This window comes from Salvelinus fontinalis, chromosome 5, assembly GCF_029448725.1.
Source record: "Salvelinus fontinalis isolate EN_2023a chromosome 5, ASM2944872v1, whole genome shotgun sequence".
NCBI lineage: Eukaryota > Metazoa > Chordata > Actinopteri > Salmoniformes > Salmonidae > Salvelinus > Salvelinus fontinalis.
Window position 1 is genome coordinate 45,316,796 of NC_074669.1, and position 21,287 is coordinate 45,338,082.

The 21,287-nt window shown below is 41.0% G+C and overlaps 1 protein-coding gene across 2 annotated transcripts; it reads left to right on the top strand.

Moving 5' to 3' along the window:
• The first annotated feature begins 596 nt into the window (after positions 1-596).
• On the top strand, positions 597-19,289 carry zranb2 (zinc finger, RAN-binding domain containing 2). 2 transcript variants are annotated; one of them, XM_055923569.1, is made up of 10 exons: positions 598-730; positions 12,163-12,215; positions 12,529-12,637; positions 12,754-12,836; positions 12,946-13,022; positions 13,158-13,310; positions 13,677-13,837; positions 15,950-16,030; positions 17,775-17,924; positions 18,142-19,289. In XM_055923569.1, exons 1-10 carry the CDS (start codon positions 663-665, stop codon positions 18,197-18,199), a joined length of 993 nt encoding a protein of 330 aa, XP_055779544.1. In that variant the 5' UTR covers positions 598-662; the 3' UTR covers positions 18,200-19,289. The 2 variants fall into 2 exon arrangements, with proteins under 2 accessions (XP_055779543.1, XP_055779544.1); XM_055923568.1 differs by having other exon boundaries at positions 597-730; positions 17,775-19,289.
• Positions 19,290-21,287: the final 1,998 nt, after the last annotated feature.

Genomic DNA, 21,287 nt, shown 5'->3' on the forward strand with positions numbered 1-21,287 from the left:
ATCTTCCAAACCCTCTGGGAGTAAACAGCTACCCATATAACCAACCAGGCAGTCGGTCGGCCATCCATTCTAACAGATTAACAGCTCATGATTGTTCTGTGGTTACTAGGAAATCAGGGGTCATTCAGGTGAATATTGTTGTGCAATTATAAACTAATCATGATCATGGATGTGATCAGGTACAGAACTTGACACAATTATGTCCAGATGTCCAGTACCACACACAACGTCATAACTAGCCAACTCCATCACAGTAATAAATTGTCATAATGTTCAGACAACGGGTAATCACGGCCACAAGACTGTTACTCGCGCATTTCAAAATATATAATAAAATGAACGGCAAGCCATCTGCAATAAAACTCACCAGAAATCCATCCTGCTAAATGGTCAATCGGTTTTGTTTACATGATATTGACATGATCTTTCAACTGTCATAAAGTGCTGTATTAAAAGGCACATGGTAGCGCTGACGCCTTTATTTGGTTTTGCATTTTATTTTAATGGTAGTACAGAATTTGGCAGATCATGATTGATATAACATTCCAGCACAGTAGGTGGCGGCATGCACTTTAAAGGTTTGTTTGTGGACCGCCACGATAGCATAGAAGAAGAAGAAGGTTCTTTCTTTCAGGCGTCGTGAGGCCAGCTAGCGATTAGCCATGGATACAAAAATTCCTGGGAAGAGTTTTCGCGTGAGCGACGGAGACTGGATTTGCCCTGATAAGAAGTAAGATAACGAACAAGCTACATTTTGAACAGACATGTTGTTGGAGAAGCATTCAAATAAAATGTTAGGCTTGCTGTGTCTAGCTTTCACCACATGTTAGCGAAACGTGAATTAGCTAGCTAACGTTACAAAGGACAAGGCCCAATACTATTTTAGTTATTTTAGCTACCTTGATACTAAAAAATATCTAAAATTACTAACGGTAGTTATAGCTAGCAACAATTATATTTGCTAACGTATCTCGTTTGCTGTATTGTTAACCATAACTCACTAGTTAGCCAAATAACGTTACGTGTGTGCAGCCAGTGCATATAAAATCGTTTGCGAGCCTAACTCCCCTTGATGTGTGGTGCAGCTTGTTGGGCAACTAACCCCGATGTTCAATGAAAGATGGATGGCTTGCTAGCGACACATCCTAGTGTTGGCTAGTTATGTCAAAACTGGTTTAATTTTAGCCAGTGTGCCAATGATAAGTGGGGGTTTAACGTTAGATGGTGGCTCGCTATTTTTGGTCATGTATTTGTCCTCTCGACACAATTTACAGTTATACTTTAGTCATTTGGCAGACGCTTTTATCCAGAGTGACTTACAGTAGTGAGTGCATACATTTTCATACTGGTTCCCCGTGAGAATCGAACCCACAACCTTGGCGTTGCAAGGGACATTCTCTACTAAGTGGGCCACACTGTACGATAACCTTTTCAATATCACTAATTCAAGTGGTGCAAGCTAGCTTGCTAACCAATTCGTTTTAAATAAGAATTCATAGGCCCCGGGGCTTAACTCTTCCCAACACACAATTTTCTATTAACAAATCCGTGTACCAACATTTGACCGACCGCCTTGATTGGTCTTATGTAGCAAAATTCGAAATTGTGTGTTTACATTGGAGCAGAGAGACAGAGGTACAAAATTGTATATCACATACTGATACTTCATTTGAGTAACAATGGGCGAAAAAAATTCTGCTTTGAAAGTTGATGAACTTGTAACCTCTCTTCTGAAAAAATGGCCTTTGAATTTTTGGGGTACCTACTGAAGAGCTCTTCATTGTGTACATCCATTCAGACATTACTGTGCAGCCGTCTTCATCGACCTGGCCAAGGCTTTCGACTCTGTCAATCACCATATTCTTATCGGCAGACTCAATAGCCTCGGTTTTTCTAATGACTGCCTTGCCTGGTTCACCAACTACTTTGCAGACAGAGTTCAGTGTGTCAAATCGGAGGGCATGTTGTCCGGTCCTCTGGCAGTCTCTATGGGGGTACCACAGGGTTCAATTCTCGGGCCGACTCATTTCTCTGTATATATCAATGATGTTGCTCTTGCTGCGGGCGATTCCCTGATCCACCTCTACGCAGACGACACCATTCTGTATACTTCCGGCCCTTCCCTGGACACTGTGCTATCTAACCTCCAAACGAGCTTCAATGCCATACAACACTCCTTCCGTGGCCTCCAACTGCTCTTAAACGCTAGTAAAACCAAATGCATGCTTTTCAACCGTTCGATGCCTGCACCCGCACGCCCGACTAGCATCACCACCCTGGACGGTTCCGACCTAGAATATGTGGACATCTATAAGTACCTAGGTGTCTGGCTAGACTGCAAACTCTCCTTCCAGACTCATATCAAACATCTCCAATCCAAAATCAAATCTAGAGTCGGCTTTCTATTCCGGAACAAAGCCTCCTTCACTCACGCCGCCAAACTTACCCTAGTAAAACTGACTATCCTACCGATCCTCGACTTCGGCGATGTCATCTACAAAATAGCCTCCAATACTCTACTCAGCAAACTGGATGCAGTTTATCACAGTGCCATCCGTTTTGTTACTAAAGCACCTTATACGACCCACCACTGCGACCTGTATGCCCTAGTCGGCTGGCCCTCGCTACATGTTCGTCGTCAGACCCACTGGCTCCAGGTCATCTACAAGGCTATGCTAGGCAAAGTGCCGCATTATCTCAGTTCACTGGTCACGATGGCTACACCCACCCGTAGCACGCGCTCCAGCAGGTGTATCTCACTAATCATCCCTAAAGCCAAAACCTCATTTGGACGCCTTTCCTTCCAGTTCTCTGCTGCCTGCGACTGGAACGAATTGCAAAAATCTCTGAAGTTGGAGACTTTTATCTCCAACAACTTTAAAAATCTGCTATCCGAGCAGCTAACCGACCGCTGCAGCTGTACATAGTCCATCTGTAAACTACCCACCCAATTTACCTACCTCACCCCCATACTGCTTTTATTTATTTTACTTTTCTGCACTTTTGCACACCAGTATCTCTTCTTGCACATGATCATCTGATGATTTATCACTCCAGTGTTAATCTGCTAAATTGTAATTATTCGATTTATTGCCTACCTCATGCCTTTTGCACACATTGTATATAGATTCTCTTTTTTTCTACCATGTTATTGACTTGTCTATTGTTTACTCCATGTGTAACTCTGTGTTGTTGTCTGTTCACACTGCTATGCTTTATCTTGGCCAGGTCGCAGTTGCAAATGAGAACTTGTTCTCAACTAGCCTACCTGGTTAAATAAAGGTAAAATAAATAAAAAATTGTTCAAAACCTCTTAAGCTTTAGCCCTCATACAAACTGACCATTTTACTCGCCCTAGTAGAACTCGTTTGGCTGTTTTCGTGTTATCCATAGTGTTGGTGACTAACTGCTGCTGGCAACAATTATGCTTTTTTGCCGACATTTACTGACACCTGACATATTCAACGGGTGTTGAGTGTAAGTAAGGGGCAACACTACTTAAGTCTCAGAGCAAGTGACGTAACTGATTGAAATGCTACTAGCGCGTACCCGCTAACTAGCTAGCCATTTCACATCCGTTACACATAGTGGAGTCTTTTGTTAGCTAGTTAAACAATGAACCATAATCCCAACTCATGACGTTACTACCCTGCATGAATCTGCAGGTCGCTAACCAACCATGTTCAATGTTAGCTAGCTAACATTAGGCTATAACTAGCCAAGCAAATGGCTCTGAGATACGAATAATAAGATCATACATGTAACGTAAGCTAGTGAGACAGCCAGCTAACGTTAGCCAGCTAACTGTACACTTGAAATGAAAACACTTTCTGTCAGTTAGAAATGTGTAATATCTGCATGTAGACTCTTACCCGTATACATCATGGATGGACGCATCTCCTGTCGGATTCCATGGTTGCCCTTAGTTTCAAGATGTAATCTGGAGATGGAGAAAACACCTATCATACTCGAATTCCACTGGTTTCAAAACTTGGTCCTCGAGAAAGTGGAGAGCAACACTTATGCAATTTTACTACGCAATTTTTTTTTTTTTTTTAAATGCCGCATTAGACAGGATTACCTAGACATACTGACCAGCTCAAATAGAGGCGTGCTATATGGCAGACCAATCCAAACTCATCTCTCGGCATGTCCAGCCCACTCATTATCTCAGCCAATCATGGCTAGTGGGAACGTTGCTGTCTTTTTCTGTGGCTAAACCAACTAGGCTCGTAATTTAACAATTGTATTCGTATTCACAGATGGCATACAAGCTTGTTATTAAGGCATATGAAATTTCACTTTTGAGAAGGCATTTCTGCCAAAAAAACGCTTTTTGATAATAAGTTTAAGTTCCTGTGTAAAAATAAGTGTTTTTGTTTTTTGGGCATAGGGCTTGGGCTCAACTCACACATAACCAGTCACATTTATTTATTATTCAATGGATTATTTTTATTAATCAGTTATCCAATCAAGGCAGGGCCCCCCACTTACCCACGTGCGGGCCCCCTACCTCATCTCCTCCCCATCTGACGATTAGCAGAGCGGCAGCAGGCTGTCTAAACTCTTTGAGAGCAGGCTCCTGAATCCTCCTGTGGTTGGCGGTTGCTATGTATGTATATATGTGTGTGTGTGTGTGTGTATATAGATATTTATAGATATACATGCAAATATGTTTGTGTATATATCACACAGTGCATTCGGAAAGTATTCAGACCCCTTCACATTTGTCTCTTTTCAGGAAACTAGGATTATGTCGAGGGTCACTACTTCACAGGAGAGCAGTTTGAACCCAAAATGTGTTTTTTGGCAGAAATGCCTTCTAGAACATGTGAACTTTCATGTGCCATAATAACAAAAGTGTATGCCATCTGTAAATACGAATACAATTGTTAAATTACGAGCATAGTTGGTTAAGCCAAAGAAAAAGCCAGCAACCTTCCCGCTAGCTATAATTGTCTGAGATAATGGGTGGGTTGGACAGGCTGAGAGATGAGTTCGGATTGGTCTGCCATATGGCACGCTTCTGTATATTTGAGCTGGTCAGTATATGTAGGTAATCCTGTCTAACGTGGTTTTTTAATAATTTAAGAACACTCAACACCCATTGAATATGGCCAGTGTCAGTAAACGTTGGCAAAAAAGTGTCAATTGTTGCCTGCAGCACAGTTGCTGTCACCAACGCTCTGGATAACATAAAAATAGCCTAACCAGCTCTGCTAGGGTGAGTAAAATGGTCAGTGAGCTGTTTGGGAGGGGATCGTCGCTGCACAGCTATTTTCAGGTCTCTCCAGAGATGTTAGGTCGGCTTCAAGTCTGGGCTCTGGCTGGGCCACTCAAGGACATTCAGACATGTCCCGAAGCCACTCTTGCGTTGTATTAGCTGTGTGCTTAGGGTCATTGTCCTGTTAGAAGGTGAAGCTTCTCCGAGGGTCCTGAGGATCAAGGATCTCTCTTTACTTTGCTCTGTTCATCTTTCCCTCGATCATGACTTGTCTCCCAGTCCTTGCTGCTGAAAAAATTCCCCACAGCATGATGCTACCACCACCATGCTCCACTGTAGGGATGGTGCCAGGTTTCTTCGACTTGACTCTTGGCATTCAGGCCAAAGAATTCAAACTTGGTTCCATCAGACCAGAGAATCTTGTTTCTCGTGGTCTGAGAGTCTTTAGGTGCCTTTTTGCATACTCCAGGCGGGCTGTCATGTGCCTTCTACTGAGGAGTGGCTTCCATCTTGCCACTCTACCATAAAGGCCTGATTGGTGGATTTCTGCAGAGATGGTTGTCCTTCTGGAAGGTTCTCCCATCTCCAAAGTGGAACTCTGGGGTCCTGTCAGAGTGACCTCCCCAGATTGCTCAGTTTGGCCGGGCGGCCAGCTCTAGGAAGAGTCTTGGTGGTTCAAAACCTCTTCCATTTAAGAATGATGGAGGCCAATATGTTTTTGGAGACCTTCAATGCTGCAGATTTTTTTGTGTACCCTTCCCCAGATCAGTGCCGTGACACAATCCTGTCTCGGAGCTTTACGGACAATTCCTTCAACCTCGTGGCTTGGTTTTTGCTCAGACATTCACGGTCAACTGTGGGACCTTTTTATATAAACAGGTGTGTGCCTTTCCAAATCATGTCCAATCAATTAAATTTACCACAGGTGGACTCCAGGCAAGTTGTAGAAACATCTCAAGGAGGATCAATGGAAACAGGATGCACCTAGCTCAATTTCGAGTCTCATAGCAAAGAGTCTGAATACTCATGTAAAGAAGTTATTTAATTAAAAAAATATATATTTTAGAATAAGGCTGTAATGTAACAAAATTTAAGAAAATACTCAAGGGGTCTGAATACTTTCCGAATGCATTGTGTACACAGTACCCGTCAAGTTTACACCTACCGTAATTGCTGGACTATTAAGCGCACCTGAATATAAGCCGCACCCACTGAATTTAATTTTTTTTAATATTTTGTACATAAATAAGCCGCACGTGTCTATAAGCCGCAGGTGTCTACCGGTACATTGAAACAAATGAACTTTACACAGCCTTTAAACGAAACACGGCTTGTAACAAAAATAAATAGGCTTTAACGAAACACGGCTTGTAACAAAAATAAATAGGCTTTAACGAAACAGGCTTGTAAATTTTTTTTTTTTTTTTAAATAGCAGTAAACAATAGCCTACCAAGAAAGCCCTTGGTCACTATCTTCCTCCTGTGCACTGAAACCACTGAAGTCATCTCCTTTGGTGTCGGAGTTGAATAGCCTCAGAATTGCTTCATCCGATGTTGGATCGTTTTCATTGCGCTCTCCTCACTTTCATCCGGAGGCAAACTCATCCAAGCCTCATTTTCTAGTTCGGGCCATCTGCTTTTCTTTCCTCTGAAAACTTTTGTTGTCTTTTTGCACTAAGTCAGTTTCTCACGCTGCTGTTTCCAACGTCTTATCATCGACTCATTAAGGCTCCCGTGCAGCAGCACTATTTCCTTTTCCAACAGCCAGATCGATCGCCTTCAAATTGAAAGCTGCATCATATGCATTTCTCCGTGTCTTTGCCATGATGAGGGTGACAAAATGACTACCGTAATCAGAATGATGTAAAGTTTGAGCGTGCTCGATTTACGTCACATTATGTGACGGTGCTCAGTTTTTTGGCGGCACGAATTTGTGAAAGCGGGAAAAATCCATAAATTAGCCGCGTCATTGTATAAAGCGCAAGGTTCATAGCGTGGGAAAAAAGTAGCGGCTTATAGTCCGGAAATTACGGTACTCATTCAAGGGTTTTCCTTTTTTTATTTTACTATTTTCTACTTTGTGGAATAATAGTGAAGACATCACAACTGTGGAATAACACATGGAATCATGTAGTAACCAAAAAAGTGTGAAACATCAAAATACAGTTAAGATTCTTCGAAGTAGCTACCCTTTGCTTTGACACCTTTGCACACTCTTGGCATTCTCTCAACCAACATCATGAGGAATGCTTTTCCAACACTCCTGAAGAGGTTCCCACATGCTGAGCACTTTTTGCCTGCTTTTACGCTGCTCTGCAGTCCAACTCGTCTCAATGGGGTTGAGGTCAGGTGATTGTGGGGGCCAGGTCAGGTGATTCAGCACAACATCACACTGCTTATTGGTCAAATAGCCCTTACACAGCCTGGAAGTGTGTTTTCGGTCATTGTCCTGTTGAAAGATAAATGATAGTCCCACTAAGCGCAAAGCTGATGGGATGGTGTATCTCTGCAGAATGCTGTGGTAGCCATGCTGGTTAAGTGTACCTTTTTAATCTAAATAAATCACTGACAGTGTCTCCAGCAAAGCATCATCACACTTCCTCCTCCATGCTTCACGGTGGGAACCGCACATGCGGAGATCAACCGTTCACCTACTCTGCATCAGACACAGAGGTTGGAACCAAAAATCTCAAATTTGGACTCATCAGACCAAAGGACAGATTTACATTGCTCGTGTTTCTTGGCCCAAGCAAGTCTCTTATTGGTGTTGAGGTCGGCTGTGCGATGGTTGAGAGAATGCCAAGAGTGTGCAAAGGTGTCATCAAGATGTCTTTATTGGTGTCCTTCAGCAGTGGTTTCTTTACAGCAATTCAACCATGAAGGCCTGATTCACGCAGTCTTCTGAACAGTTGATGTTGAGATGTCTGTTACTTGAACCCTGAAGAATTTATTTGGGCTGCAATTCCTGAAGCTGGTAACTAAAAGGAACTTGTCCTCTGCAGCAGAGTTAACTATAGGTATTTCCTATAGCGGTCCTCATGAGAGACAGTTTCATCATAGCGCTGGATGGTTTTTACGACTGTGCTAAAACTTTTGAAAGTTCTTGAACATTTCCGAATTGACTGACCTTCATGTCTTAAAGTAATGATAGACTGTCGTTTCTCTTTGCTTATTTGAGCTGTTCTTGCAATAATATTGACTGGGTCTTTTACCAAAGAGGGCTATCTTCTGTATACCCAACCCTACCTTGTCACAGCACAACTAATTAGCTCAAATGCATTTAGAAGGAAAGAAATTCCACAAATTTAACTTTAAACAAGGCACACCTGTTAATTCAAATCAAATTGTATTTGTCACATACATGTGTTTAGCAGATGTTATTGCGGGTGTAGCGAAATGCATGTATTTCTAGAGCCAACAGTGCAGTAATATCTAACAATACACAATCTAAATTAATATATATTTTGATGAGCAATCTCAGACAGAGTGTGTAGACTAAGATACAGTATATACATATGTAATCATTAGTGGCCAGTGATTTCAAGTCTTTGTACAGTTGAAGCTAATTTCATTAACTCAGTTTTTCAAAATTTCTGCCATTTAATCCTAGTAAAAATTCCCTGTCTTAGGTCAGTTAGGATCAGCACTTTTAAGAATGTGAAATTAAATAAATAATTCTCTACTATTATTCTGACATCACATTCTCAGTGGGTCAGAAGTTTATATACACTCAATTAGTATTTGGTAGCATTTCCTTTAAATAGTTTAACTTGGGTCAAAAGTTCCTAGTAGCTTCCCACAATAAGTTGGGTGAATTTTGGCCCATTCCTCCTGACAGAGCTGGTGTAACTGAGTCAGGTTTGTAGGCCTCCTTGCCCACACATGCTTTTTCAGTTCTGCCCACATTTTCTATAGGATTGAGGTAAGGGCTTTGTGATGGCCACTCCAATCCCTTGACTTTGTTGTCCTTAAGCCATTTTGCCTCAACTTTGGAAGTATGCTTGGGGTCATTGTCCATTTGGAAGACCCATTTGCGACCAAGCTTTAACTTCCTGACCGATGTCTTCAAATGTTGCTTCAATATATCCACATAATTTTCCTGCCTCATGATGCCATCTATTTTGTGAAGTGCACCAGTCCCTCCTGCAACAAAGCACCCCCACAACACGATGCTGCCACCCCTGTGCTTCACGGTTGGTATGGTGTTCTTTGGCTTGCAAGCCTCCCACTTTCTCCTCCAAACATAACAATTGTCATTATGGCCAAACAGTTCAATTTTTCTTTAATCAGATCAGAGAACATTTCTCAAAAGTACAATATTTGTCCCCATGTGCAATTGCAAACTGTAGTCTGGCTTTTTTATGGCGGTTTTGGAGCAGTGGCTTCTTCCTTGCTAAGCGGCCTTTCAGGTTATGCCGATATAGGACTTGATAGGAAATAAGAAAATTGTGGATATATTGAAGCAACATCTCAAGACATCAGTCAGGAAGTTAAAGCTTGGTCGCAATTGGGTCTTCCAAATGGACAATGACCCCAAGCATACTTCCAAAGTTGAGGCAAAATGGCTTAAGGACAACAAAGTCAAGGTATTGGAGTGGCCATCACAAAGCCCTTTACTGTGGATATAGATACTTTTGTATCTGTTTCCTCCAGCATCTTCACAAGGTCCTTTTGCTGGTGTTCTGGTGTTTGCTGGTGTTCTGATTTGCACTTTTCGCACCAAAGAACGTTCATCTCTAGGAGACAGAACGCGTCTCCTTCCTGAGCAGGTTCACGGCTGCGTGGTCCCATGGTGTTTATACTTGCATACTATTGTTTGTACAGATAAACGTGGTACTTCAGGCGTTTGGAAATTGCTCCCAAGGATGAACCAGACTTGTGGAGGTCTACAAATGTTTTTCTTTAGTCTTAGCTGATTTTCTTTTGCTTTTCCCATGATGTCAAGCAAAGAGGCACTGAGTTTGAAGGTAGGCCTTGAAATACATCCACAGGTACACCTCCAATTGAATCAAATTATGTCAATTAACCTATCAGAAGCTTCTAAAGCCATGACATCATTTTCTGGAATTTTCCAAGCTGTTTAAAGGCACAGTCAACATAGTGTATGTTAACTTCTGACCCACTGGAATTGTGATAGTGAAATAATCTGTCTGTAAACAATTGTTGGAAAAAGTACTTGTTGAGCACAAAGTAGATGTCCTAACCGACTTGCCAAAACTATAGTTTGTTAACAAGAAATTTGTGGAGTGATTGAAAAATGAGTTTTAATGACTACAACCTCAGTGTATGTTAACTTCCGACTTCAACTGTATATAGGGCATCAGCCTGTAATGTGCTAGTGATGTCTATTTAATTCTGATGGCCTTGAGCTTGAAGCTGTTTTTCAGTCTCTCGGTCCCAGCTTTGATGCACCTATACTGACCTTACAGGTGACAACCTCATGAAGCTGGTTGAGAATTCCAAGAGTGTGCAATGCTTTTATCAAGGCAAAGGTTGGCTACTTTGAAGACTCAAATTTAAATCTAGATTTGTTGAAACCTTTTTTTTGTGGGGGTTTATTTACTACATGATTTCATATGTGTAATTTCAGAGTCTTGATGTCTTCACTGTTATTATGCAATGTTGTAAAAATAAAACCCCTCGAATGAGATGTCCAAATTTGACTGGTACTGGGGTGTGTTTGTGTGCACACTACTGTTCAAAAGTTTGGGGTCACTTAGAAATGTCCTTGTTTTTGGTCCATTAAAATAGCATCAAATTGATAAGAAATACAGTGTAGATGTTGTAAATGACTATTGTAGCTGGAAACTACTGATAAATAAATGGAATATCTACATAGGCGTACTGAGGCCCATTATCAGCAACCATCACTCCTGTGTTCTAATGGCACGTTGTTAGCTAATCCAAGTTTATCATTTTAAAAGGCTAATTGATCATTAGAAAATTATTTTGCAATTATGTTAGCACAGCTGAACTAAAGCTAATTAAAGAAGCAATTAAACTGGCCTTCTGTAGACTAGTTGAGTATCTGGATCATCAGCGTCTGTGGGTTTGATTACAGGCTCAAAATTGCCAGAAACGAAGACCTTTCTTCTGAAACTCGTCAGTCTATTCTTGTTCTGAGAAATGAAGGTTATTCCATGCGAGAAATTGCCAAAAAACGGAAGATCTCGTACAACGCTGTGTACTAATCCCTTCACAGAACAGAGCAAACTGGCTCTAACCAGAATAGAAAGAATGGGAGGAGCACCGGTGTCTAGTTTGAGAAACGGATGCCTCACAAGTCCTCAACTGGCATCTTCATTAAATTGTACCCGCAAAACACCAGTCTCAACGTCAACACTGAAGAGGCGACTCCGGGATGCTGGCTTCTAGGCAGGGGTTTGGTATGATCAAATAGCCTTTTCAAATGAAAGCCTTGGATTAGCTAACACAACGTGCCATTGGAACACAGGAGTGATTGTTGCTGATAATGGGCCTCAGTACACCTTTGTAGATGTTCCATTAAAAATTTGCCGTTTCCAGCTACAATAGTCAGTAACAATCTACACTTTCTAATCAATTTGATTATATTTTAATGAACAAAAAAATGTGCTTCTTGCAAAAACAAGGACATTTTATAAGTGATCCCAAACTTTTGAACTTTTTTTTCTTTCTCCCAGGCTTCAGACCCAGTAAACCCCAGCATTACTATGGCCATGGCCCCAAGGAGTTTTTTGATTGACATTCTGTGTTTCAAAATGCAGAAGTATCGATCCAAAAGAAAAAATAAATGGCTTCACTGTCCTAATGATGAGCTGTCTCTGTACAGTAAAATAATTGTTGGATTGTGCTTTATGCAGGGTGTCCAAAAACGCAGGAACATTTTACCCATTGTTCAAAAGAGTGGTTTTTGATTGGACATATGCTCATTTTGACACATTGTTATTTTCCTCTAGGTGTGGAAATGTGAACTTTGCAAGAAGAACAAGCTGTAATAGATGTGGCAGTGGTAAGTTATATGTCTCTATATGACCCAGTACTACACTTACTACCCTGTCATGACTCTTTACACTTGTCAAGATTAATCGCTCCACAAATTTACAATCGTTTGGTTGGAGGAATAGAAATTCAGTTTGAGACTTAGTTGTAATCTCTGGTTCTCTTGATGTCAGTCAGTCTGTAAAGAAAGTCCATCAGAAAAGTAACCACTGACTATTCATGTGTTAGGCGGTATCAAGGAATAACATGACCAGGATTTGTTTCACTGACTTCGGAGTCAAAGGATTGTCACACCAATGTGAATCCCTATCTATCCAAAACAGAAAAGACAACGGAGGCAAAGATGATGAAAGCAGGAGGGACAGAGATTGGCAAGACCCTGGCTGAGAAGAGTCGGGGCCTCTTTAGTGCAAACGATTGGCAGTGTAAAACGTAAGTGACTAGCTAACTCTTCATTAAACTTTGACTCGTGCATGGTGGATCTTGACACAGGTTATGCTTTGACTGTGTCTGATAAGCACATTATGGTATGCCTTTTTAATATATAGCTGCGGCAATGTGAACTGGGCCAGGAGGTCTGAGTGCAACATGTGTAACACACCTAAATATGCCAAGCTCGAGGAGAGAACAGGTACATAACACAACACTGCCCTAGACGTTTTTTGTCGTGTTTTGAAATGCATTGCCTCATTGGATATTCCTAGTTAATTCTTAATTCCATTGCCCTTTCCTGTTATCAGGATATGGTGGAGGGTTCAATGAGAGGGAGAATGTGGAGTACATTGACCGAGAGGAATCTGATGGAGAATACGACGAGGTGAATCTCTTAAGAAAACACACTATGGGCTTATAACTGTCAAGTCATACTGGTTTATGATTTGGTATATTTTAGATAACAATGTATGTTGCCATTCCATTTACACTAATACTTTTGGATTTCAATATCTGCCAGTTTGGGAGGAAAAAAAAAAAGTACCGTGGGAAACCTGGTAGCAGGTCTTCCTCGAAGGAGAGTGAAAAGAAGGCGGAACCAGTAAAACCAGAAGAGGAGGAGGAGGAGGATGACGACGAAGAGGAAGGAGACCTTTCAAAATACAAACTAGATGTGAGGACAAGGTCCCTGAGATTGGGAAATAAAATGCAACCTGTGCTCCGCATTAACGGAACAGGTTTGGGGACAATATGGCTCTTTTCCATAGCTTAACGTTCTTGTCCAATATAGGGTATGTAGCACAATGTGGAGAACCCACATTGCATCAGAAAGCTCGCCACACGAGTTGTTAATAGGCCATATTGCAGTAAAATATTTTGCAACGTTGAAGGGAAATTTGCTTTTTATTGGTCACTTTCAGAGAGGACCTCAGTTACGAACAGGGATGGAAGTGTCCATAACCTTAAAGTTAAAAATATAATTTGTACCTAATTAGCACCACACCGCTATATTTTGAAACCGTAATTTCTGGTTCCCCAGGACGATGATGATGACGATGATGATGATGCGGATTTGTCAAAGTACGATCTGGATGCCAGTGGTGATGAGGGGGAGAAGGACAAGCCAGTCGCAATAAAGGATGGCACCCCGGGGTCTTCCCAATCCTCCTCGGGCTCCTCCAGCTCTCGGTCCAGGTCCAGGTAAAAGGGTACAGGTCAAGGGTAACTCCAGGCAAAATGTCAGTATCAGCTCAATATTCCTTATAACCTATTGATCCTCATGAATTATGTACTTTTGTGCTACTTTTTTTCTCCTGTTTTGTCTTAAGTGATTCAGTATGTGTGTGGGTTTATCACCTAATCGTAATGTGAAAAAGGGTACCTGTGTTTATTTGTACACTGAACAAAAATCTAAACGCAACAATTTCTAAGATTTCACTGAGTTACAGTTCATATAAGGAAATGTCCATTTAAATAAATTCATTAGTCCCAAATCTATGGATTTCACATGACTGGGAATACAGATACCTTTAATTTATATAAAAAAAAAAGAAAAAAGAATAGGTTGGGCGTTGATCAGAAAACCAGTCAGCATCTAGTGTGACCACCATTTGCATCATGCAGCGCGATACATCTCCTTCGCATAGAGTTAATCAGGCTGTTGATTGTGGCCTGTGAAATGTTGTCTCACTTCTCTTCAATGGCTGTGCGAAGTTGCTGGATATTGGTGGGAACTGAAACACGCTGTTGATCCAGAACATGCCAAACATGCTCAATGGGCCACATGTCTAGTGAGTATGCAGGCCATGGAAGAACTGGTATGTTTCCAGGAGTTGTATACAGATCCTTGCGTCATGGGACTGTGTGTTATCATGCTGAAACATGGGGTGATGGCGGCGGATGAATGGCACGACAATGGGCTTCATGATCTCTTCACGGTATCTCTGTGCATTCAAATTGCCATTGATAAAATGCAATTGTTTGTTGTCCATATCTTATGTCTGCCCATACATGACCCCACCGCCACCATGGGGCATTCTGTTAACGACGTTGAAATCAGCAAACTGCTCAACCTACACCACGCCATACACACTGTTTGCCATCTGCCCGGTACAGTTGAAACTGGGATTCATCCGAGAAGAATACACTTCTCAAATGCATAGCCATCGAATGAGCATTTGCCCACTGAAGTTGGTTACGACGCCGAACTGCAGTCGGGTCAAGACCCTGGTGAGGATGACAAGATGAACTTCTCTGAGTTGGTTTCTGACAGTTTGTGCAGAAATTCTTCGGTATGCAAACTCTTTCTTCAGCCGTCGGCTGACTTGTCTCAGACAATCCCGCAGGTGAAGCCGGAAGTGGAGGTCCTGGGCTGGCCTGGTTATACGTGGTCTGCGGTTGAGGCCGGTTGAACGTACTGCCAAATTCTCTAAAATGGTAGAGACATTAACAAATTATTTGGCAACAGCTCTGGTGGAAATTCCTGCGGTCAGCATGCCAATTGCACGCTCCCTCAACTTCTGTGGCATGTTGTGACACCTGCACATTTTAGTGACCTTTTAATGTCCCCAGCACAAGGTGCACCTGTGTAAGATCATCCTGTTTTATTCAGTCTTGATATGACACGCCTGTCAGGTGGATGGACTATCTTGACAAAGGAGAAATGTTCACTAACAGGGATGTTAAAAAAATAAGTGTAAGAATCTTTAAATTGTGTGTTTGGAACATTTCTGGAATATTTTTCAGCTCATAAAACATGGGACCAACACTACATGTTGCGTTTATATTTTTTATTAAGTATCTGTTTTTTGTCATTTGTTTCAACTAATGTTTTCAGATATGTTATTGATTTCTGTATTGCTGTCAATTGGTTACAAAGTGAAGGTTACTGCTTTGACTTAAGAGTGGACACAACATTGTAAGATGGCATATGACATCAAAAGGGAGGGGGGGGGGGCTGGGCATATTCACAAGTGTGCATCTTTTCATGGTTAATGCTTGCCAGTTTAATACTTGGTTTATTGTTGATTGACCTTTAAATATTAGCTTGAATCAGATACTTTAAAAAAAAGTTGAATCGCTTGTATTGTCAGTTTTAGATGTTTTTAAGTTGATTTGTCACATTGGTCCAAAGTAGCCAGTGATCATTGGTTTATGTTCACATTAAGGTGTGCAACATTGACCTCTTTTGCCATTGACGGACTGTTACACAATGTATGATAGATGTAACTTGTTTGTTTTCATACATGTGCATGCCCCTTGTTTTTCACTCGTTAGAAAATATTGTTACATTTCTTGTTTTCTGTTTTTCAGATCCCAATCTAGAAGCTCATCCAGTTCCAGATCTCGCTCCAGTTCCCAAGAGCGAGGCCGGTCTCGCAGGTCCAACTCCAGGTGAATGAGGTGACATACACTCTCTCCTAAGGGGAGTGTATGTGACTGGGCAGAATGTTCCAGAAACCATATTGCCCTATTTAAAGTGTAGAAGAGGCTGTGCATTGATGACCTCAAATCCTGCAGTTTCTCCATATACGGTTCCTTCCTTGGATGTCCCCAATTTAATTATGGAAAGTGTCACAACATAATGACAAGTTTGTCCCTGTTTCTTAATTTATTGTCATGTTAAATCAACTATTTCTATGTCCGTTGGTCTTTTTCATATCCGTTTTAAGGCTGTGTCCGCTTTGTTTCACTTGCTGTGCATTCGGAAAGTATTCAGACCCCTTAACTTTTTCCACAGTTTGTTATGCTACAGCCTTATTCTAAAATGGATTAAATAGTTTTTTCCTCAATCTACACTCAATACCCCATAATGACACAGCAAAGGTTGTTAGAAAATGTACAAAAAATAAACTGAAATATCACATTTACATAAGAATACAGACCCTTTACTAAGTACTTTGTTGAAGCACCTTTTGGCAGCGATTACAGCCTAGAGTCTTCTTGGGTATGACGCTTGGCACACCTGTATTTGGGGAGGTTCTCCCATTCTTCTCTGCTGATCCTCTCAAGCTCTGTCAGGGTGGATGGGGAGTGTCGATGCACAGCTATTTTCAGGTCTCTCCAGAGATGTTAGTTCGGCTTCAAGTCCGGGTTCTGGCTGGACCATTCAAGGACATTGAGACTTGTCCCGAAGCCATTCCTGCGTTGTCTTGGCTGTGTGCTTAGGCTTGTTGTCCTGTTGGAAGGTTAACCTTCCAACACATCCTGATTGCTCTGGAGCAGGTTTTCATCAAGGTTGTCTTTATTTGTATTTATCTTTCAATTATACACATTTAACCTTTAACTAGGCAAGTCAGTTAAGAACAAATTCTTATTTACAATGACGGCCTACACTGGCCAATTGTGCGCCGCCCTATGGGAATCACGGTCGGTTGTGTTACCCTGGTTTGAATCCAGGCTGTGTCTGAAGTGACGCCTCTAGCACTGAGATGCAGTGCCTTAGACCGCTGTGCCACTCGGGAGCTCTACTTTGCTCTGTTCATATTTCCCTCCATCCTGACTAGTCTCCCAGTCTCTGCTGCCACCACCATGCTTCACCGTCTTGGTGGTTCAAAACTTATTCCGTTTTAAGAATGATGGAGGCCACTGTGTTCTTGGGGCCCTTCAATGCGGCAGATTTCTTTTTTGTACCCTTCCCCAGATCTGTTCCTCGACACAATCCTGTCTCGGAACTTTACGGACAATTTCTTCGACATCATGGTTTGGTTTTTGCTTTGACATGCACTGTCAACTCTGGGACCTTATACAGACAGGTGTGTGTGCCTTTTCCGAATCATGTCCAATCAATTGAATTTACCACAGGTGGACTCCAGTCAAGTTGTAGAAACGTCTCAAGGATGATCAATGGAAACAGGATGCACCTGAGCTCAATTTAGTCTCATAGCAAAGAGTCTGAATACTTATGTAAATAAGGATATTTCTGTTTTATAAATTTGCAAACATAAAAGAAACCTGTTCGCTTTGTCTTTGTGGGTTATTGAGTATAGATTGATAATTTATTTAATCAATTTTAGAATAAGGATGTAACCTAACAAAATTTGGATATAGTTAAGGGGTCTGAATAGTTTCCATATGCACTGTACCTGGTTCATTATTGTTTTTGCCTCACTGATTGCTTGATTTATCTCTACAAAAGATCCAGCTCCAGGTCTGGAAAGGCCTCTTCTCCCAGGAAGAGGACTCGCTCGCCGCCCTCCTCGCCAGAGAGGGAAAAGAAGCGTAGTCGCTCCAGGTCCTCATCTGGAGAGAGGAAAAAAAGGCGCTCTAGATCACGATCGTCCGAAAGGTTTGGGTTTCTGTGGAATACCGCAAATGGTGTACTGAATATTAGCCTTGCCATCTACTACCCTTTTCACTACGCGAGTCAAGATTTTGATGTGACTTACTACAGTTACAGTACCTTATCTTAATGCTGTAATATCAGGTGCATGTGCTGAATTTAAGCCTTAGAGGGTCGTGCCTGTCCACCCTACTCACCTCTCTGGTATTTTGTTTTGTTTCAGGCGCCGTGGCCAGTCCTCTGGATCTTCCCATTCTGGCTCAAGTTCAAAACAGAAATAAGTTTAAAGCAGCCCGTAAAATGGGACAAAATGAATCTTAATGCCAGTGAATGATGTTTAAAAAGAGAGAAAAAAGAAAAGAAACAGGACAGATCCGTTCATTATGCTGTTCATTTTACCAGAGCTTTGCAGTACACAACAAATATTTTCCTTAAAAAAGAAAATGGTGACATGTCTCTTTTTACCATTCATTACATGCTGCCTTTTTAGAGCTCACTAAGCTCCCTGTCTGTATCAAGTGTGTAACTTTAGGTGTTCAATAGGCTTATGGTGTCTGGTCCTTTTTTGTTGTTGAGAAACAGAATAATATTGTGAAGAGGCAACATCCAATTTTAATCCAAACTGCACAATATCAGGGCAGGATACATTTTAATCCAGTCATTGTTAGGTTTTGAGAAATGAAAATAGCATAGAATGAACTTTCATTTTTTTACCAAGGATGTTTTACAGATGTTGGTCTTAACCCCTGATTTCCAGTGATTCAGGAACATTCTTGTGTGTGAAATTGTATAAGTGAGGCAAAAATGACCAACTCAGGTCTGTAAAACCATCATCTTGAAATATCTATTGTGTTCACCAATAAGCTTGCTAAACTAATTTGATGTACTGTTAAGTCTTTTCTATGTTTTGAGGTAAAGTGAAGGTAAGTATTTTTCTTTACTTTCTGATATTTCTTGTTTTAAATAAGTGCAAGGTATTCCAATGGTGTTTTAGGCTTAGGAAATAACCCTAAATGATTTGGCGCTGACAGTTGTTAGGCCACCAATGACAGTTGAGGTAAAACTAAGTATATCTTACAGTAATTTATGTTTAGGGCCTATAAAATCACTACTCAACTTTGGTAAGTGTATGTGAAACTCATAACAGGTTTTCATGAAATTACTTTTTCTATTGTGAAAGCTAAAATCTTTTTGCTTTGTTTCTCTGCTCTGTTGTATACTCAAACAGTTCATGATTACTGTGCAGTAAGGATTCATTTAAAAACATATATTTTTTCTCTTCAAAATGACAGTATCAATAGAATGTTAAGATCTCGATATCTAAAAATAAACTGAAATGTAAGCAGCATGAATAAAATCCTGTCAATCATTGCTGTGCTATTTTTAAATGGAAAACTCACGAGGTGTTAATGTCAGGAGACCATTTTTAATTGACAGTGTGCCCGATCTATGCATGTGTAAACGTAATACGGTGGGAAATGTATCTCTGGTTGGCGCAATAATCACCTACCACAGGTGACTGACTGAGCGTGCTATGTGATCCATGATGCACGCCGATGCATCCTCGTGGGGAAAGTGCAAATTATTGGAGCTTAAGACAACCGGGAACTCGTAAAAAATAGTTCAAATCACGACGTCAGTGATCTTCAGGTCGGAAAGGCAACGCTCTAGAAAGATGCCAGAGTTTCCGAGTTGGATGACTTCAAAAGTCTGAGATGTCCCGGTTTTGAACCCCAACTGTACAGGAATTTCAAATGCTACTTTCTACTGACCTTGAGGTCACTACTAAAATCAAAGCACATCATGTTACGGATTAATCCTATTTTATTGATGTTCAGTCTTGTCTTTAGGTGGCACTTAAAATACTAGCAGACTAAATTGTGGAGCCCACTGTTAATTTTCAGACCAAGTAATATCGTCCAGGAGGCTATGTAGAAACGCACTTCAGGGTTAGGACCCTAGGTTTACAGGAAATGTGTTGAATATGGCGATAATACTTTAAATCCAGGAAGCAGCCTTTCTACTTGCCATTCACCAGCTTTTCATTAATTATATCAAAATAGATTCGGTACTTACCGAAGAGTTTTGCTTAGCAACTATTGTCATTACTGCTGTTACGGCTGGGATGTACTTAGAAAAATTCTAAATAAAGTTCCATGCAACTGAAAAAATGCCTTGTCTGGGAAGAATATTGTTTTTGACCAAGTGCGTATGTGCCAAATCCATCTATTCCTCACCTACAATATTAAGAATTGAATTAGAATACACAAAATAAAGCTTATCTGGAAATATACAATCACTGTAAAAACGTGCTCCATATTGTCTACTTAACCTACTTGCATGAAATATTGCATTACGTGTAGCATGGATGAAACAACAGATTGATGTTGCGTTTATATACTGTTGTAGGTGATAAAATCAATTACCTTTCCTACTGCTAAATCAGCTGACCTGTGCGTGGCAGTAATGAGGGATTTTATTGAAGGTGCAGAAGCGGTGAGTTGGCAGAGCACATTTGGTCAAAAACAATACGTCTTTCCCGACAACACATTTTTTTTTTTTGCATGCAACTTGTATTTATACCTATTTGGAAGTACATAACGGCAGTAATGATAGTTGCTCAGTGAAAATCCATTCTTTGATTAATACAGAACATATTTTGACATTAAGCTTTGAATGGCTCTTTCCTGGGCTTAAAGGAGAATTGCCATATTCAACATCTCTAAACCCAGATTCGGGTTCATTTTCAGGGCTGAAAAATGGCATTAAAACTGCACTGTGAAGGATATAGGTTGCTTAATTTTCTTAAATGCAACAATTAGGCCTAGGCTTGCCCATGGCTCTGAAGTATGCTAGGTCAGCGATTTTCAACCATTGGACCAAGAGGCCTTGACCTTTAAAAAAATATATATCAGCAGCAAGGGCAAAATGTCTCATTTAATGCAAGAACTGACTGGCATAGTATAATTTCATATTTTGTGTGAACAATTGGCACACATTTTGCTGAGGTGTCCTGGACTATTTGAAAGCTTTTCAGATAAACCCGGAAGGGATCAGAACACTTAGTCCAGGTGAGATCAATCATGGGCCTATCAAAGCCGTTGATAGCCTATATTATATTTAAGGCATAGCTGCCTACTAGCATATGCAACAATTTGTTTTGTGTCTAATTTCAGCTGAAAAGTGAACACGAATTAAAATAATGTATTCAATGAATTGACCCTTGTCCAGCTGCCAAAATTGTCCTACTGGAGTCATAAGTGTTGAAAGATAGGCTTGCCTCTTGTGCTTTTATGCACAGTCGCTTTGCAGATAAGTCTTGGTGATGCCAGTAGTGTCGGGGAAGCTACTCTGAAAATATAGTTGAAC

What these genes read in the sequence shown, in the direction of transcription:
- zranb2 (XM_055923568.1), top strand. Translation starts at nt 663, where the DNA reads ATGGATACAAAAATTCCTGGGAAGAGTTTTCGCGTGAGCGACGGAGAC. An exon ending in AACGATTGGCAGTGTAAAAC is followed by an intron (nt 12,638 to 12,753) that starts GTAAGTGACTAG and finishes TTTAATATATAG; the next exon opens with CTGCGGCAATGTGAACTGGG. An exon ending in AGCTCTCGGTCCAGGTCCAG is followed by an intron (nt 13,838 to 15,949) that starts GTAAAAGGGTAC and finishes TCTGTTTTTCAG; the next exon opens with ATCCCAATCTAGAAGCTCAT.